Here is a 16,276-nt window from a genome sequence, read left to right as displayed (position 1 = left end):
TTAGGCCCCACATCACTTAATGTGCAGTATAACCATGTTCAATACTTGTTTTTAGAAAGCAGGAGGCATTTAGTAGACACAGACTCAAATCTGGATCCCAATTTCAGACTCCAAAATCAGGGTGTTCAGGCTCAAGGCTTTCATTCCGGCCAAAATAAGTGCCATTTGCAAAATTAGGAGCTGGATCAGAGTTCGGATTTCCAGCAATCCCAACATTCAAGAGTGTATGTGTCTCATGCGTTGCTTCAGACTCCTCTCTAGTTTGTAATTAATAATATAGCATTCCAGGTGGAGATAATAAATTAACATGCCCTTTTAAGAGTTTAATCAAAGTAATATTTAGTCCAGCTGATTCATTTTAGCAACTCAAGGTTAACAACAAGCTTATCAATCGCCTCGGGATAAAGCTGTTTAATTTTTAGGAATTCCTCTGAAATGCTAGTAATTGAGCTCAGACCTAAATTTTAGTATGACTTGAGTGGATACTTACTGAATGAATGCATGAGCACTCTCAGCCAGTCGGGCATCAATACATTTGTATACAGTATACGTAACTATATAAATTACTATATACTCTGAGCTTCTGTCTGTGAAGGATAATACATTTTGTATTGGCATGTTTTGTTGGAAAATTGCAACTCTTTGCTTCTAGTGTTTCCTATTAGGGCATGTCTACACTCGAAAATTATTTTGAAAAAACTTATTTTGAAATAATAACACCCAAAATAACTATTTTGAAATAGTGTGTCCACGCTACAGGGAAAATTAGTCTGAGGCAGGCTCAAAATTAGTCTGAGGCAGGCTCCCTTAATGTGGATGTGCTACCTTGATTTAGAGTCTCAGGAAGCACTGGGGAGTAATTACTTTGAATGACTCTCAGAAATAGTTATTTCAAAATAGCAGCAGTGGAGCGTCCACACTAACGCTATTTATTATAAATTTTGGTTCCTGAGCAAAAGAATTGCAATAAAAGGAACTGAATTAAGGTGAAGATTGACTCCTGTTGGTCAGTCTGATAAATGCCCTCCTTATTTGTAATCCAAATTTTACCCTTCACCAAGCATAAACATTTTACGTTTTAGGGGTTATATTTTTATTGTAGGTTTCTTCTTCCTGAAAACTAATGTATATAGAATTATCAAAACCGGGTGGCTTGACAGGTGTCTGTTTACATTTTTATCCTAATTTTCTAACAGTGGGATGTAGTTTTAGTAAAGAAAATAGGTGGACACAGGCAGTGTTGGACTGGGCCAGACAATAGAGATGAAAATGAATGTTTTATTATCTATGTGAAATATATGTATTTTCTTGTAGGTAGCTGCCAAGAGACAAGGCTCTTTGAAGAAAGTAGCCCAACAGTTCCTCTTGATGTGGTCCTGTTTTGGTACAAGAGTGATTCGGGACATGACTTTGCACAGTGCACCCAGCTTTGGTACTTTGATTTTCTTGTACTGATTGGTTAGCATAGTAAAAAATGCTAAATGAAGGCCTGTCACACATTTGGAGTGATGATTCCCTCTTATTTTCACATGCTCATAACTCTAAAAAAAGTCTCTTTTGGGGGTTGAAATTTCAAATGTTCAGATTCTTTTGAACAAATTCCCTTTAGTTGTTTTTGATGTAACAGTGGAAGAATATAATTATCTCATTAAAAAAAAATTGCCCTGTTTCTTTTTACATAGAACTCAAAAACAACTGTGCTTTGAAACCTGGTCTGTAAACAGTCTCTACTGAGGAGAATTTAGATGTACAAATTGAATTAGTCAACAATAGGAATGACTGAAAATAGGCTACTGTGCTTTTGTGTTTTCGTGAGTGCACACTTGTCAATATACATTATTAGTAGATTAATAATAATGAGAACTGGAATAGAGCACTACTAAGCCACTAGCATGTTTTCTTCCAGCCGCATTTTATTGTATTTTATTCTTTTAGGAAGTGCTTGGTACAGGGGTGATAGGTATATACCCCGCCTTGGAAAAAAAAAGAATATAGATTTATAGATAGAAAGCTTCCGATCTTAGTCCATGAATTAGTAAGCTGAGGAGAGCAGATATTGGAGGCTGGCAAGAGCACTATGGAGTCCTTTATGGGGCACTTGGAAGGTGTCCATGAACTCAGAACTACTAACCCCATCCAATCACAGATTTTGTGTCAGGCCACCCAAAATCCTGGAATTGGCTTAAAAATAAAGCTTTATTTTAAAAATGCATTTTGGTTCTTTTGTATATCTTTTGTTTTTTTAGTATCTAGGGTGTATAAGGATCACATTTTTAAGCTTTACTCCATGACCATAAAGGCTAGAACCTTAATTTTTTAAAAATGCAAGTTGAGATTCTCACGTATCACAAATCACCTGGAACGGAGGCTATTATTAAAACACCAAGTACTACACAACTCTTGATAAAATCTCAAGAGCTGCCCTCATTGTTTTCTGAGAACCGTCAGTATCTAGACAGGGAAAGAAGAGTTTCTTATGCAGTTTCAGGTCTCAGTTCAGCTAGAAAAATGTCAAGAAACAAAGAACAGACATGAAGGAAGCAGTACTGGTTGAACCTCTCTAATCTGGCATTCACTGGTCTGGCAACATCTGTAGTCCAACATGAGTTTAGTTAGCTGGATGTCCATTTATCATTGGTATGGCAAAGTTTTCTGCATTTCCATAAAGTTTGCTTACAGGCACCAGTCCAGGCTTTCAGTGTTCTGTGCTGTTATTTAGCTCTAATTTATTCCTAAAATGTCTTCTAACAGCCAGTAAGCAGTGGAAGTGTTGGTAATGCTGCTAGACAATATTGACCTCCCCTGGTTCAGCAAATTCTCTGGTTCAGCACCGGTCAGGTCCCGAGGGTGCCAAACTAGAGAGGTTCAACCTATATTGGGAAATCATTGACTTTTCTACGCTAGCTCTGTAGAGACAGATTTTTAAAAAATTTATGAGGACTCGGACAGCATGAGAAGTAGGTATGTCCACATTCTATCACTGAGCAGATGCAGCACTGTGTGGAACCAATCTCTTTTCAAAAATGAAAAATTTCACAAAGACATTTTTGTAAAATTCTAAATCACAAATTCATAGTGATTTTTAACCAAGATATCTTTAAAATTTTTCATTGACCAAAGCCCTGTTCTTTGATAAACAAATATGTGCATAAACATCTAGATAAAGCTTTTGATAAAAGTTGCAAATAACTGGTTTGCACAAAATAGGAAAATGGGTCTGCATCAACCATTACAAAACAGAAACTTTGAAATTTGAAGTAATTTTTTATATGTTTTCAACTGGCTACATTATGTATATTATACAACAGTGCTGGGTGAATGTTTCAGATTGCTTTGCAAAGAGTTACTCAAATGAGAATGTAACTTGCTCTTTATTGGCTTTCCACCATTAGTACTTTTTGAGATATATTTATTTGGGTTTACATGATACATAGCCTATCAAAGGCTTTAAGCACCTTTGGAAGGAGAGAATATAGTCAGACTGGAATAAAAGTAAACCCACTAGCTACCCCAACATGAGAGAAAATAGCCAGCTGAAAAGAAATCAACTCCACCCACAGATCCCAAACCACAAATACAAGCCATCAGTATACTCATTGCCCCGCAAAACCTGGGAAAAGAGATGGCTTCTTATTGTTCTCTGAATGTCAATACATTTGTCTATTTCAAACCTATGGATAATGGAAGGGAGAATTCCAAAACTGAGGGCCCCGCCAAAGAATGTCCTGCTAAGGGGCCCTTTCTTAAAAGCCAAGAGGTACCAGCTCACCTCTTTCAAAAATGGCAGCTGGGAACAGAGAAGCTCACTCTCCCATAGGCAGGTCCATTGGTCACAGCCTAGGATCTAGCCCAAATTTGTTTACTGAATTTTTTACCAAACTTCTAAGACAAATATCTTTCCCAGAATGGGATGCTAAATGTGTCATTACAGGATGATTGATTTATTTAGGGGAAATTAGAGGAGGAGGTTGAAAGTTGAGTTTATACGGAGAAGCTCGTTTCTACCTTAACGAGTGTCTACAGCCGCTCCATAAATATGCAGTTCTTTGGTCCTATACACTGTACAAGTGGAGTGTAGGAGAAGCAGTCTGAAAGGCCCCATGTCATTATGCAATGCAATGCTATCTCCTAATTAGGTTTTCAAAGCAACTGTGCACACACTCTTCTTCAGTTGTGACAGTTCTAGTCTTTGTATTCCATTCTCTCTGTGCACACATGCGTAACTTCCATTGACATTCAGGGGAGCTGCGCACACCCAGTGTGGGGAGAACAGATGCTTTGTGGCCTTGCGGGCAAGACCAAAACCAAAAATATTGGGCACTATTATAAACAGAACACATGTGTAGTGATGGGCAGATCTTCCAATGGTGAATATAAAGGGTTTGATTCTCCACTTGTGTGATCATTAACACCTGTGCAAATCAAAACTGTAGGCTTTGCATGCATCTTACAGAAATTAAAATGACTAATAAGGTGCAACATAGTATAGAGCCTTACCCGAGCTCTGTAGCTATTTTATAATTTTTTTTAACTGGAAGTTTTGTAAAAACTGCAAATGAAATAAGATGGATATTTTCAAAATGTTTAACATTCGTTGCAATGTTAGTAGACTCATATTCTGTGTAGAAGTGTTATAAACACAATGGGCCTGACTGACCAATGTGCTAGTCCAGTTTAATACTGGTATAACTGCACTAGAGTTGACCAGCAAAAAACTGGAACATTATATCCTAGAACAAGCCAGGTTCTCCTCTCACACAAGTTGTCCTCTGTTGACTTCAATGGAGTCATTACTGATCTGGCCCAGAAGTGAATTAGGCCTAATGAAGGTCATCAAGCCTCACAATTTTAATCACAAGACTCAGGATATCCGGTGTTCTTTGTTCAAGTCCTTGCTGCTAGAATACAATTAGGGACTTGAAGGAAGTGACAATTTCATCTTTCATTAAAAAATAAAAGAAAGTTTCTAACCCTCAAGGTTGGAGAAAAAACCTTGAAAGTAGGAATGCTAAATGCCCACATGCTAGAAGATAAACACTAAGAACTCAAGATTTTTTTTTTTAATCTCATATTTTGGGGCCTACCTGTTGATTTTGAACACACGAGACTGGAAATACTGGATACACCATTTAAAAAACCTATCTGTTCCCCTTGGCTCTTTCTGAATTTCTCTATTCTTTTACAATTAACTCTTTCAATATTTTTAATTCTGTAGAATGCTTGAGACAGAATTTATAAAAAAGATACTCTACACACAAGGGGTGTTATATTAAGTAAAGGCAATCATTTTACATTTAAAATGAATTAAGTTAAATGTAAGATATAAACTGAAACCAATTTCAGGATAAGCATTTCAGTTATTCATATACAACAGTTTATATTTGATGTTTGCAAAATACTGTATTTAGCAGGAACCTATGAATGGCTCTTTAAAATATAGCTGTAGGTATTGAGGAGGGTTCATCTGTATGTGATAAAATATATATTCATTTAGTTAGAGATAAAAAGTCCCTCGGATAGTGTACCTACAGTAATAAATTGTATTTGATTCTTTCCAAAAAGACTACATTGAATGCAGTCAGGGTGTTGTTACAGCTGCATTATCAAGTTAATACACAGTGAACATCAATTGCTATTCACAAAAGACAGAAATTATGTGCAAGTTTCATAAAAACAGAAATATACAGATCTGGGGAAGGTTGGAAGGCTCCTCTTGCTAATTAGTTGTTTTTATACACAGGGTGCATTACCAAAACATTGCCACCAACTGTGTCTTTGATATATGCATGGACAGAGGAAGGGTAGAGGGAGAGAAAAAGGGGAGAGATGAGCTTTTGTCGGCTACGAATTGTTTTGAATTGCCCATGCCATGCACCGTGCTTAAAAGTTTTGCCGAGACTCAGATCTGTATGTCATTTCAAGATATCTGTTAGCCCACCCACTGACATGGAGTGAACCATTCTGTAGTCAAATTTCCAGATCGTGAAATATTGACAAAGCTAAAATGCATTACACTGTATTTAAGAATGACCACAGCATCAAACAAGTGATTTTTATCATTTTTATTTCAAACACCCTCTCAGATAATGCTTTTAATTTTTTTAAACGATGACAGTATAAAGATCTGGCATTTGTTTATTATGTAGAATGATCAAAAAATCAGTGTCTGTTTAAATAGTCATCAATATACCCAAAAAGCATGAGTTTTATCTACGATAAGAACAAATTTATATGGAAAACAATATCTAAAGTAAATCAATGCCACCTTTGTTTCTCTCTCTTGCATGGTGCTCATTACAAATGCATGATACTGTAAAAAGAGAGGAACTATATTAAATTAAGCCCACAACAAGTTCCTCGGGTCAGATTCTGATATGTTTAAATTCAGAGGATAATTGCACCTTGGGAACATGCTCAGCTATAATTCAGTACTAAATGTGCCTTACAACCGTTTTGTAATTAGAATATTATAGCATTCATTCAAGGGAGAATAATTTGGCTCATGCTGTTAAATAGCATTTCAGTCACTTTTTTGCGAAGTGGCAGATGAGATAGTCCACGTTTTTTTACACAGCGATCTGGATGTGGATTCAGTCCTCATGTCCTTTGCAGCCCTTGCTCAATCAAAACACCCACTGAATTTAATAGATCTGCACTTTGGGATCCAGAATGGGAGATATTCAAGGATTCTATTGAACACAAGTAAAAGCCTTTATTCACAGAGACAGTGTGTGTGTTGGTAGAAAGAAGAGCCTTACGGGGACTTACCATGAGAAAACCTTAGAAAGCCTACAGTGTCATAAAGAAGATGGACATGTAACCCTGCTCAGTACTCAGAGGGGTAACGGTGTTCGTCAGTAACTTTAAAAAAGAGTAGTCCTGTGGCACCCTAGCCCTAGTCTACACTAGGAAGTTATTTTGAAATAATGGGCTGGTTATTTCTAATAATAACTCCTGCTTTTCTCAGGGAATAAGCTTATTTCAAAATAGTTAATTTGGAAGTTATTATTTGAAATAATTTCCTAGTAGAGGCATGCCCTTAGAGACTGACAAAAATATATAGCATTGTGAGCTTTTGTGGGTAAAACCCACTTCATCCAATGATGAGGCAGCATTATCAAACCCAAGCTATTAAAAATTCTATGCTAGATTATTTATATCCTGTTAAAATGCATTATTTCCAGAAATCCAGTTTATATTGATTTTACATGTGCTGTAAAAATTTGAAAGCAGAGACTTTTAAAAATGTAGTTGGTGACCACTAACATATTTAAATTACCGGTACCAATACTTTTAAGAGACAGTAATGTGTTTTCAACATACTTTTAAGACAGAGTATGCATATGATCAGCTTTACTAGAGTTGTATAGAGTAATTCCCTGAATGCCACGGAGAGCATATTACACATGGCTGCTGATACACTCTTTCCAAATACACCATTATATCTAAATAGATATACTCTGTGTAGGCAGGGATTCTTGTGTGTGTCTACACAGCCTATGCATATTTTATTTTATACATTTTACAAAAAAGTATTCTATTAGACTACACATTTAGCCTAAATAAGAATGAAAATATTGCATATGTACAATGTGACGGAATACAATTGTTGGAACCTCAACTTGCATTTTTCCCATTTTGTGATTTTAACCGTGAGCCCTCAACATTGCCTTGACAGAGTGTTTTGCATATAATGGCTGGCCCTGCAGCTGATGGCCGCAGAGACGCCCAAATGCTCAGAACTCAGTATTTGCTCAGTACGTGTACTGAGAGGTCTCTGCACTGGGCCGAGAAGTATGCAGTGTTCAGCACTGCATGAGATCTCTAGTCTCTCAGTTAAGTTTTGATGATTAAAGGGAAAAGGAAATATGAGAGGGGATAGGTATCAGACGTGGTCAGGGCAGGGCTACTTCAGCACAATCCAGTGAATACAAAAGCTGGGCAGAGGCCTTTTAATGATTTTCGCTATCGCTCTGACAGTGGGGAAGCATGTTTGGGAAGTAGGAGAAATCTCATCTGTCAAATTATTCAAAGATAAACTGGATAAAACCCTCCAAGAAGTCAATCCTGCATTAGCAGGTAAATGGGCATTTTTACCTAAGGAGTCTTTTAATCTTCCAATGATATTGTTCTGACATATGCCTTCCCGGAAGTCTTCGTTAGATTGGAGTTGTTGTACAAGAACATACCATTGATCTGTCCCATTCAATATTCTACATTTGTCAGAAATGTGATGCTTCAGAGAAAGGCGGAAGAGAACAGTAATGTCTTGCTTAAGGGTATGTCTACACTAGCTCGTTAGTTCGAGCTAGGTAGACAAATGAGGGCAACCGGAGTTGCAAATAAAGCCCAGGATTTAAATATCCTGGGCTTCATTTGCATCTTCCTGGGCGTCGCCATTTTTAAATCACCCTTAATCCAAACTCCGTGCCCGCGGCTACACGCGGCATGGAGTAGGTAGTTCGAATTATGATCTCTAATTCAAACTACGGGTACTCCTCGTTCCACAATCCTAATTCGAACTACCTACTCTGTGCCGTGTGTAGCCACAGGCATGGAATTCGGAGTAAGGGGGATTTAAAAATCACGGCACCCGGGAAGATGCAAATGAAGCCTGGGATATTTAAATCCCGGGCTTCATTTGCAACTCCGGTTGCCCTCATTTGCCTACCTAGCTCGAACTAACAAGCTAGTGTAGACATGCCCTAACATTGTAGTTATGTTCCTGAAAAATGCTACCTTCAGCAAGAGCAGTGTTAAGTGAATCCAGTTTCCTCACAAGAACTAATGTAAATGGGGTGGGGTTAGGTTCCCACAGGAACTTGTTTCACCAGACAAAACTTATATACAGTGCATGTTTTAAATAATTTTAAACAATTTAATAATGTACTCACCAATGATGATTGTGAACTTTGTCGGGTGGTTAAGGCTTGAGGGTTTGTCCTGATCTGCTCACCCTGGGAAGCAGAGTACAGGAGTGGGGGCTTGCTCCATTCCACCCACCCAGTGCTCTTGTTCAGATGAGAGATTAGGGGCTTTCCTGCTCCCCAGCTGGAATGCCTGGCAAGTGGAATGAAGTAAGCCCCTGCTTGCCGGCTGGAATCCTAGGACGGCAGAATGGGGTGAGCCAAACAACCTCATAATGGAACATTGCGTGACTTTAAATGAGTATGTTCTCTAAGGCTGCATCTATACTACGATCCTTTTCTGCAAGACAAAATGCAAATGGGGTGCTCATTTACATATTTCACGCTCTCATTTGCATTTCCTCCTCGGGTCCCTTTTGCTCAAGAGGTTTTTGTGCAAAAAAGTGCTGTGTAGATGGCATTTTTTTTTATGCACAAGAACCCCCTTTTGCGCAAGAGCCATTTTTCCTCATTTTTTTACGTAATATAGACGTAGCCTAAGAGATTAGCAACCTAATAATGAAACAGCATTAACCAGGATGACTTGAAGTGACAAGTTCCTGTTCGTTATGAAATTCCTGACTAGTTGTACGATGTTAGAGTGTGAGAGAAAAATAATTATTCCCAGCTCTCAACTAGGTGATCTGTTTACATCCTAAAATGTGCTCATTCTTAACCATGGTAATTTTTAACCTAATAACTAGGAACATAATTTACCAACAGTCATATAATTATGAAAAATGGGAAAGTGCCTTATTTATAAAGTCTTCAGACTATACCTGCCCTAACTGACCCAGTGCTCCCCATTAAAGCAATGTAGCTTAAGGTGTTTGTGCATCCCATTGCAGATGAATAATGGACTTTGATTCTTGACAATACTAATGACATTACCATAGAGTTGGGAAGAAAATGTTCTGGCTTTCAAGGTCCTTAATATATAGGAGCAGTGTCCAGTCAGCTGACAAGTGCTAATGAAAAGATAATCAGACGCTTGTTGGGAAGATGCTGGGGTCCAGGTCCTCTAGTTTCTGAATTTCACTATATCCTTCACTGTATCTTTCTAGTATAATGCTGCCATGGACAGTCCAGCCAGATTAATTATACTTTATACTAGTGTATTTGACAGGGAATAGATTTATTGTTTTGATTCATTTCCTGCTTTCCTAGACCACCCCGTCTGGTTTAGTAAATGCTTGTTTGGCTATAGGAGAGGCAGCTTGGTATGAACGGCTTCTTGCTCAAGATTTATAATTGCTACAAAATGATACTTATTTGTCAGGACACTTTTCTCAGGACTGGACCCCAGAGACATAAATTTAACTTCTGAGAAATGATCCAGGAATTCACACCATCTGTATAAATCCAGGTACGAATATACTCTGGCAATCAGAACTCCAACACAAAAATAACCTCACTTCTTAACTTGCCTTTAACATTGACAGACAACTCACTTTCAGTAAGAGACATGCTTCGGATCAGGACTATACAGGAGCCAGTGGTATTTGGTGTCTTTTTCTGTAATTCTGTAATCATTTGCATAAGTGTATTGAGACTATTAATTGCTTTCATGTTTGTTTACATTCTTTCATCCCCCAGGTTCTTTTCACCTTATTCATCTGATGTTTGATGACTATGTATTATACCTGTTAGAATCACTGCATTGTCAGGAGAGAGCTAATGAGTTAATGAGGGCAATGAAAGGAGAAGGAAGCACAGGTGAGTTTGTTTTCTTAGCAGTACCTTACATGTATGTTAATTTTATTGTCTGTGATTCACCCATTTCTGTACATGAGCATTTCCTGATCCTCATACATCCTAATGAAGCCTATCCAAAAGGAACATGTCATTTTCAGCTCTGTTGTTGTCAGACAAGTCAATTATGAGCATCTCTGATTAGTGAATGTCCTCAAGTTACTTCTGAATTAGACTATAAGTAGAATCTCTCGAGTCCGGTACTGTCTGGTCCAACAACATCCATAGTCCGGCATGATTTTAGTTAGCTGAATGTCTGCTTATCATGGGTGTGGCCAAATTTCTTGCATTTCCATGAAGTTTGTTACAGGCACCAGTCCTGGCTCTCAGTGTCCTGTGCTATTATTTAGCTCTAATTTGCCCCAAATGTCTTCTAAGAGTCTAGAAAGCAATGGAAGTGTTGGCAATGCTGCTAGGCAATAGTGACTTCCCCTGGTTCGGCAAATTCTCTGGTTCAGCATCGGTCAGATCCCAAGCGTCCCAGACTTGAGAGGTTCAACCTGTACCTGCTTGTTGCTGTAACTATGGAGTTTTGTTATGAAAATCTGAAAATGTCAACTCCTAAACCTGCATCTGAGATTTCAGCAAGGGAGTTTTGTACTGAATGATCACATCAACTGACCTATAAAAAAGAGGTGTTTAAGTCTCGGCTTGACAAAGCCCTGGCTGGGTTGATTTAGTTGGGATTGGTCCTGCCTAGAGCAGGGGGCTGGACTTGATGACCTTCTGAGGTCTCTTCCAGTTCTATGATTCTATGATTCTATAAAACCACGCTCATTTAAGTGACTCTGGTCACTTTGGATGTTCAACTTCCAAAGGGGAAAAAATCTATATCATCCATGGAAAATACAGAGGCCAGACACTCAGTTCTGTATGCTCAGGTATTTCAGTACTGCCCCAGTACTGTGGAGACCACCAGTAACCTCCCAGTTCAGGTTGCAGGTGATGAGACAGAGTCTTCAGTGGGCATAGAGTCAGTGGGGCCAGTTCCATCCCTGGCAGTTCCAGTTAATTAAAATGGGAGTTGTGTGGCTAAGTATTTTAGCTGGTTTTTTAAAAGTTCGCTCTCCTCCCTCCCCTCCCCCCCCCATTTTAGCATTGACTAAATTTGACAACAAAGGTTTAGGATAGCAAGGATGGCCCAGTGGTCAAAGTGCTAGCCTGTAACTGGGAGACCCAGGTTTAAATGTATGCTCCATCACAGACTTTCTGGGTAAATCATTTATCCTCCCTGTGCCTTAGTTCCCCATCTGTCACAGGGGCATCCGAGTACCTCACAGAGATATTGTGAGGATGAACATATTAATGAGCTAGAGATGCTGCATCAGTGAGGCCATGAAAATATCTAAAATCAGGACAGATTTATGCAATTCCTTCACACACTCGAGGTTATATCTAAAATTTACTTTTCTGAGTGATCTATTTCACAGGGTTCCCCAAGCCATATTTAACCACATTTTTTATTACCTTTTTCCTTATCTTCAGCAGAAATACGAGAAGAAATTATATTGACAGAACCTGCTCCTCCAACACCCTCCCCAGTGCCATTCTCTCCAGCTAAATCTGCCACCTCAGTGGAAATGCCATCTGCACCCTCCCCTGTGAGCAATCAGTCCCCAGAGTATGCTAGCATAGCAACTACAACAGGTAGGTAGGCTAAGGATGGCTGCTTCTTGCATTCTTTTTTCCAAAAAAACTGTTGTCAAAAAACCAAAAGCCTGCAATAAAAAATGTGAGCAATGTGTCGCTTAAGAGCCGCTGAGGTTTGGACTAAGGATGTTAAATATCGGCTAATTGAATAGTCAAGTAACCTCATTAATTCTTATTGGTTAGTCGAGTATTCTATAGCCCTTGGGGACGGAGCTAGCAGCCAGTGCACTACAGCCTCACTCCTGAGAAGCCCCCTGCTACTCCATACTGCTTCCACTGTATCAGAGGCAGCAGCGTGGGGTGCCAGGTGGGAGATGGTCCATGAGGGGAGCCAGTTTAAAAAACAGCTTCCCTCGTGGACTGGCTGTCTGTTGCCCCATGCTGCTGCCTGTGATACAGAGGCAGCATCTCGGTGCAGCAGAAGCTCCCGGACACAGCACGAGCTGGAACTGAGCCGGGCTGCCTGCCTGCCTGGCTCCTAATACGCTTTAAATGCAGAGCCACAGCAAGGGTAGGTCCCAGATCCATTGTAAGCCAGGACTGAGCTGGCTGCTGGCCAGCCTGCTAAAATATGTACTGGCAAGTGGGGGGGGGAGAGAATGCATGTAGTCTATAGCATTAACCTATAAGCTTTTGCTTATTGGTTAATCGACTACACTTTTACATCCCTAGTTTGGACCCAATCTCTGAAGAATCCCTCTCAAAAAGGACTCAGCGTATATTCAGTATTAATCATTCTAAATCCATATTTTCTTTATATCTTGCCAAACATAGCATGCACTGCAATTGAAAAAGGAACCAGTGAGTATATGGATTTCTGTGCCTCAATATATACATTTGTAAAATCGGATGGAAATATCAATATAACTCTATGCAGATGTCTGGAGAAGAAAAGGTCCACTATTTTGTTCCATGGTGTTTTCAAAGCTGTCTAAAATTGAATATTTCTAGTAATAGGTTTAAAGAGTCTTTTTTAAATACAGCACTAATGAATGATTTAACACAAGCTTTATCAGAAAAAAACTGGACATACTGTAGTTCAAATGGGCCTGATTTATACGGTTATGTAGGCATTAGGCATTAGGCTTTTCAAAAATACCACAACCCACAATTCCTACTGATTGTAATGGAGCCTACTGCTCTGAGGTTTGTTTTGTTTTTTTGTTGTAATGTTTTGTTCAGACCTTTCAACACCTTACAAGGCCAGGTTTAGGAAATGGAGGTCTACAGCTTGTATGCAAGTCCATGCTTGTAATGGACAGTGAAAGTAACTTAAAATCTCTTACAGGTGCTGTGCTATTGCAACCTGCCAGCTCTTTATATAGCTCCCTGCTGGCTTTTGCTGCAGCTCAGCCAGCTCTTACCAGAGCTGCGCACCAGGGCGCTCCCGCTTACTTTTGCCTAAGCCCAGGAACACATTGTCTATCAAATGGGCATGCAGAAGTCCTAATTAGTAATTTGTGCATGAAGATACTCAGTTTTGGGCTGGAGATTGCAATAACTGCAAATGATTCAGTAGGGCTGAGTAGGCACATGATTGCCTTGTAATTTGGCACACACAACTGGGCCTTTACATGGTGCGTGTTAAATTCCTCCCAGAGGCTCTTTGATATGAAAGACAGATAACACATTCTGGAGGTGGTGTCCAAAGCCAGACACCTTCAAGTCTCTGAGATAAAAAATATTTTGTTTTTCCTCATTTGAGTCTACAGAGATACAGGAAAGGAGTCAGGAACTTGAATGACTGTCAAAAGACATTCCAAGTACAGGTGCTGCCCTGGTTACTCAGTGGTGAAATGAATGTCAATTAAGGATAATAAAACTTTCACTTTTGCAGCACTCTCGTGTAGCAACAAAAGCTTCTAGAAAAATGCCAGAAAATGACAATCCACTATACTGGAGAATCAGACAGTAGTTAAAGGACTAATAAAGATTTCTGCCAAATGGTTTTCATGGCTTTGAAGACATCCCAGGAAACCAGAATTGTATTTGTGTCTGAAAAAGATTTTAAAGCATTTTAAACCTACATAATGTTGTGTAAACTTCGGGTTTTCTAATTGTTTGAGACTTGAGAGTCATAATCTAAAGCAGGAGTCTCAGATGCCATCCCCAGCTGGATCATTGGCCCATGGGAGTTTCAGACCCCTGGTGTAGACACTTGCTATAGCAACACAAGGAATTTTTCCACTGCTATAGTAAATCCACCTTCTCAAGAGGCTGCATCTACACATTTTTCACAGCAACGTTGCTAGGTTGATCTAAGCTTTAGGTGCTGTCTCACCTTTATACCCATCTAATTGAATTCATAACAGGGTTTGTACTAGAACAGTTATGTTAGTTAAAAAAATCACATCCCTGCCCAAAATAGTCATAATAATAAAACCTCTTAGGCCAGGTTTACACTCATAGGGAACAATGAATCAAGATATGCAACTCCAGCTAAATCTATTATATAGCTGGAATTGATGTACTGTGGTCCACATTTCCCCGCTGTGCCCACATGGGAGGCGTTGCCCTTACTGGGGGGAGGGATAGCTCAGTGGTTTGAGCATTGGCCTGCTAAACCCAGGGTTGTGAGTTCAATCCTTGCAGTGGCCATTTAGGGATTTGGGGCAAAAATTCATCAGGGATGGTACTTGGTCCTGCTGTGAAGGCAGGGGACTGGACTCAATGACCTTTCAAGGTCCCTTCTAGTTCTAGGAGATAGGTAATCTCCATTAATTTATTTATTTTATCCTCATAGATGCAGGAGTACTGGCAGGCAGGGGGGGTGCCCTCTGAGTTCAATTTAGTGAGTCTTAGACTCACTAAATCGAACTCCAGAATATTAATCGCAGCAGCCTCCATCTTCATCGAGTGAAGACATGGCCTTAGTTTAGATGAGACCTAAGTGCTTACACAGCATGGAAGGTAAAAAAAAAAAAAACAAAGTATTGGAAAATGTAAGTACTCTGGCTCAGTGGATTATGCATATTTATACCAGAGGAGGATCTGAGGAATTAAGTGTACATTTCTTGATGTATTTCCTTTGTTTGCTTGTTTTTTAATTCTGTGTATTTGCTCCAAATATGTGGCTCAAACCAACAATTCTCTTGAGATATATCTAAAAGTTACTGTGTTGCCTTTCTGTAATGTTTCCCCTTAATTTAGGTAAATGCAGCAGAGTGATGCATTGTATAACTAGAAAACTACTCTGGTTGGTTGCCAGTAGCTTGCAGTTCCCCAATTTAAGGTGTCATTATATTTTGCTGCTTGTGGCATCAGCAATAAAAGTTAACTATTAAACTTGCTTTTTAAACTTTCTGCAAGCACTCACTGTTCAAACACAGAAGCAGCAAATTAAACCACTGAAATTAGATGACACCATAATTAAAGTAAGGTAAATCATGGATAGATTGCTCTGGTGCCAAACATCTGGCATGCCCAGTTAACATTTTATTTAAATTTTTCTGTTAAATTACTGAAAGTGTAAAAGGATAATTAGCTCTAATTCTTTCTAAATTACAAAGACCAGATTAATGATTGCTCAAACTACAACAATATTATGACAATAGAGATTGTTATATGGTTGACTCTGTAGTCCTCTCTTAAAGCCTGTGATTACTCATTTGCTAATGCAATTGGTGTTACAAGAACCTGAACTGGCTTACAGAAATTCTGCATTGTAAATGTTTGCTAATAGATAACTAATCATTTCTCCATCTCCTGATCATCACCACCTTCACTGCCTTCCTCTCAATTACAAGTGAATGTACAATTAGTCCATAGGTGCTGACTTGGTATTACTGCTTAATGGAGGAGATCTTACAAACTCTTAGGCCATGTCTACACTATGCGGAAGATTGATGCTGCCGTGCTCAATATTCCATGGTTCAATTTAGTGAGTCAAGTGAAGACCTGCTAAATTGAACTCAGAGGGCACCCCCATTGGCACCAATACTTCTGCTTATCACGAGGAGTAAGGGAAG

At 39.1% G+C, this 16,276-nt stretch overlaps 1 protein-coding gene across 2 annotated transcripts in view; it reads left to right on the top strand.

Moving 5' to 3' along the window:
* RFX4 (regulatory factor X4) overlaps nt 1-16,276 on the top strand; it is a 152,162-nt gene that overhangs the window by 98,373 nt on the left and 37,513 nt on the right. The window contains exons 13-15 of one of the 2 annotated variants that reach the window (XM_006137986.4): nt 1,315-1,432; nt 10,503-10,622; nt 12,144-12,305. In XM_006137986.4, coding sequence (XP_006138048.1) covers nt 1,315-1,432; nt 10,503-10,622; nt 12,144-12,305 — 400 coding nt within the window. The remainder of the gene's footprint in view (nt 1-1,314; nt 1,433-10,502; nt 10,623-12,143; nt 12,306-16,276) is intronic. The other variant, XM_006137987.4, reaches the window with a different exon arrangement.

The sequence above is a fragment of the Pelodiscus sinensis genome, chromosome 1 (genome assembly GCF_052426305.1).
Source record: "Pelodiscus sinensis isolate ZL-2025 chromosome 1, ASM5242630v1, whole genome shotgun sequence".
Taxonomy (NCBI): Eukaryota; Metazoa; Chordata; order Testudines; family Trionychidae; genus Pelodiscus; species Pelodiscus sinensis.
This window is presented reverse-complemented; position numbering and strand designations above follow the sequence as displayed.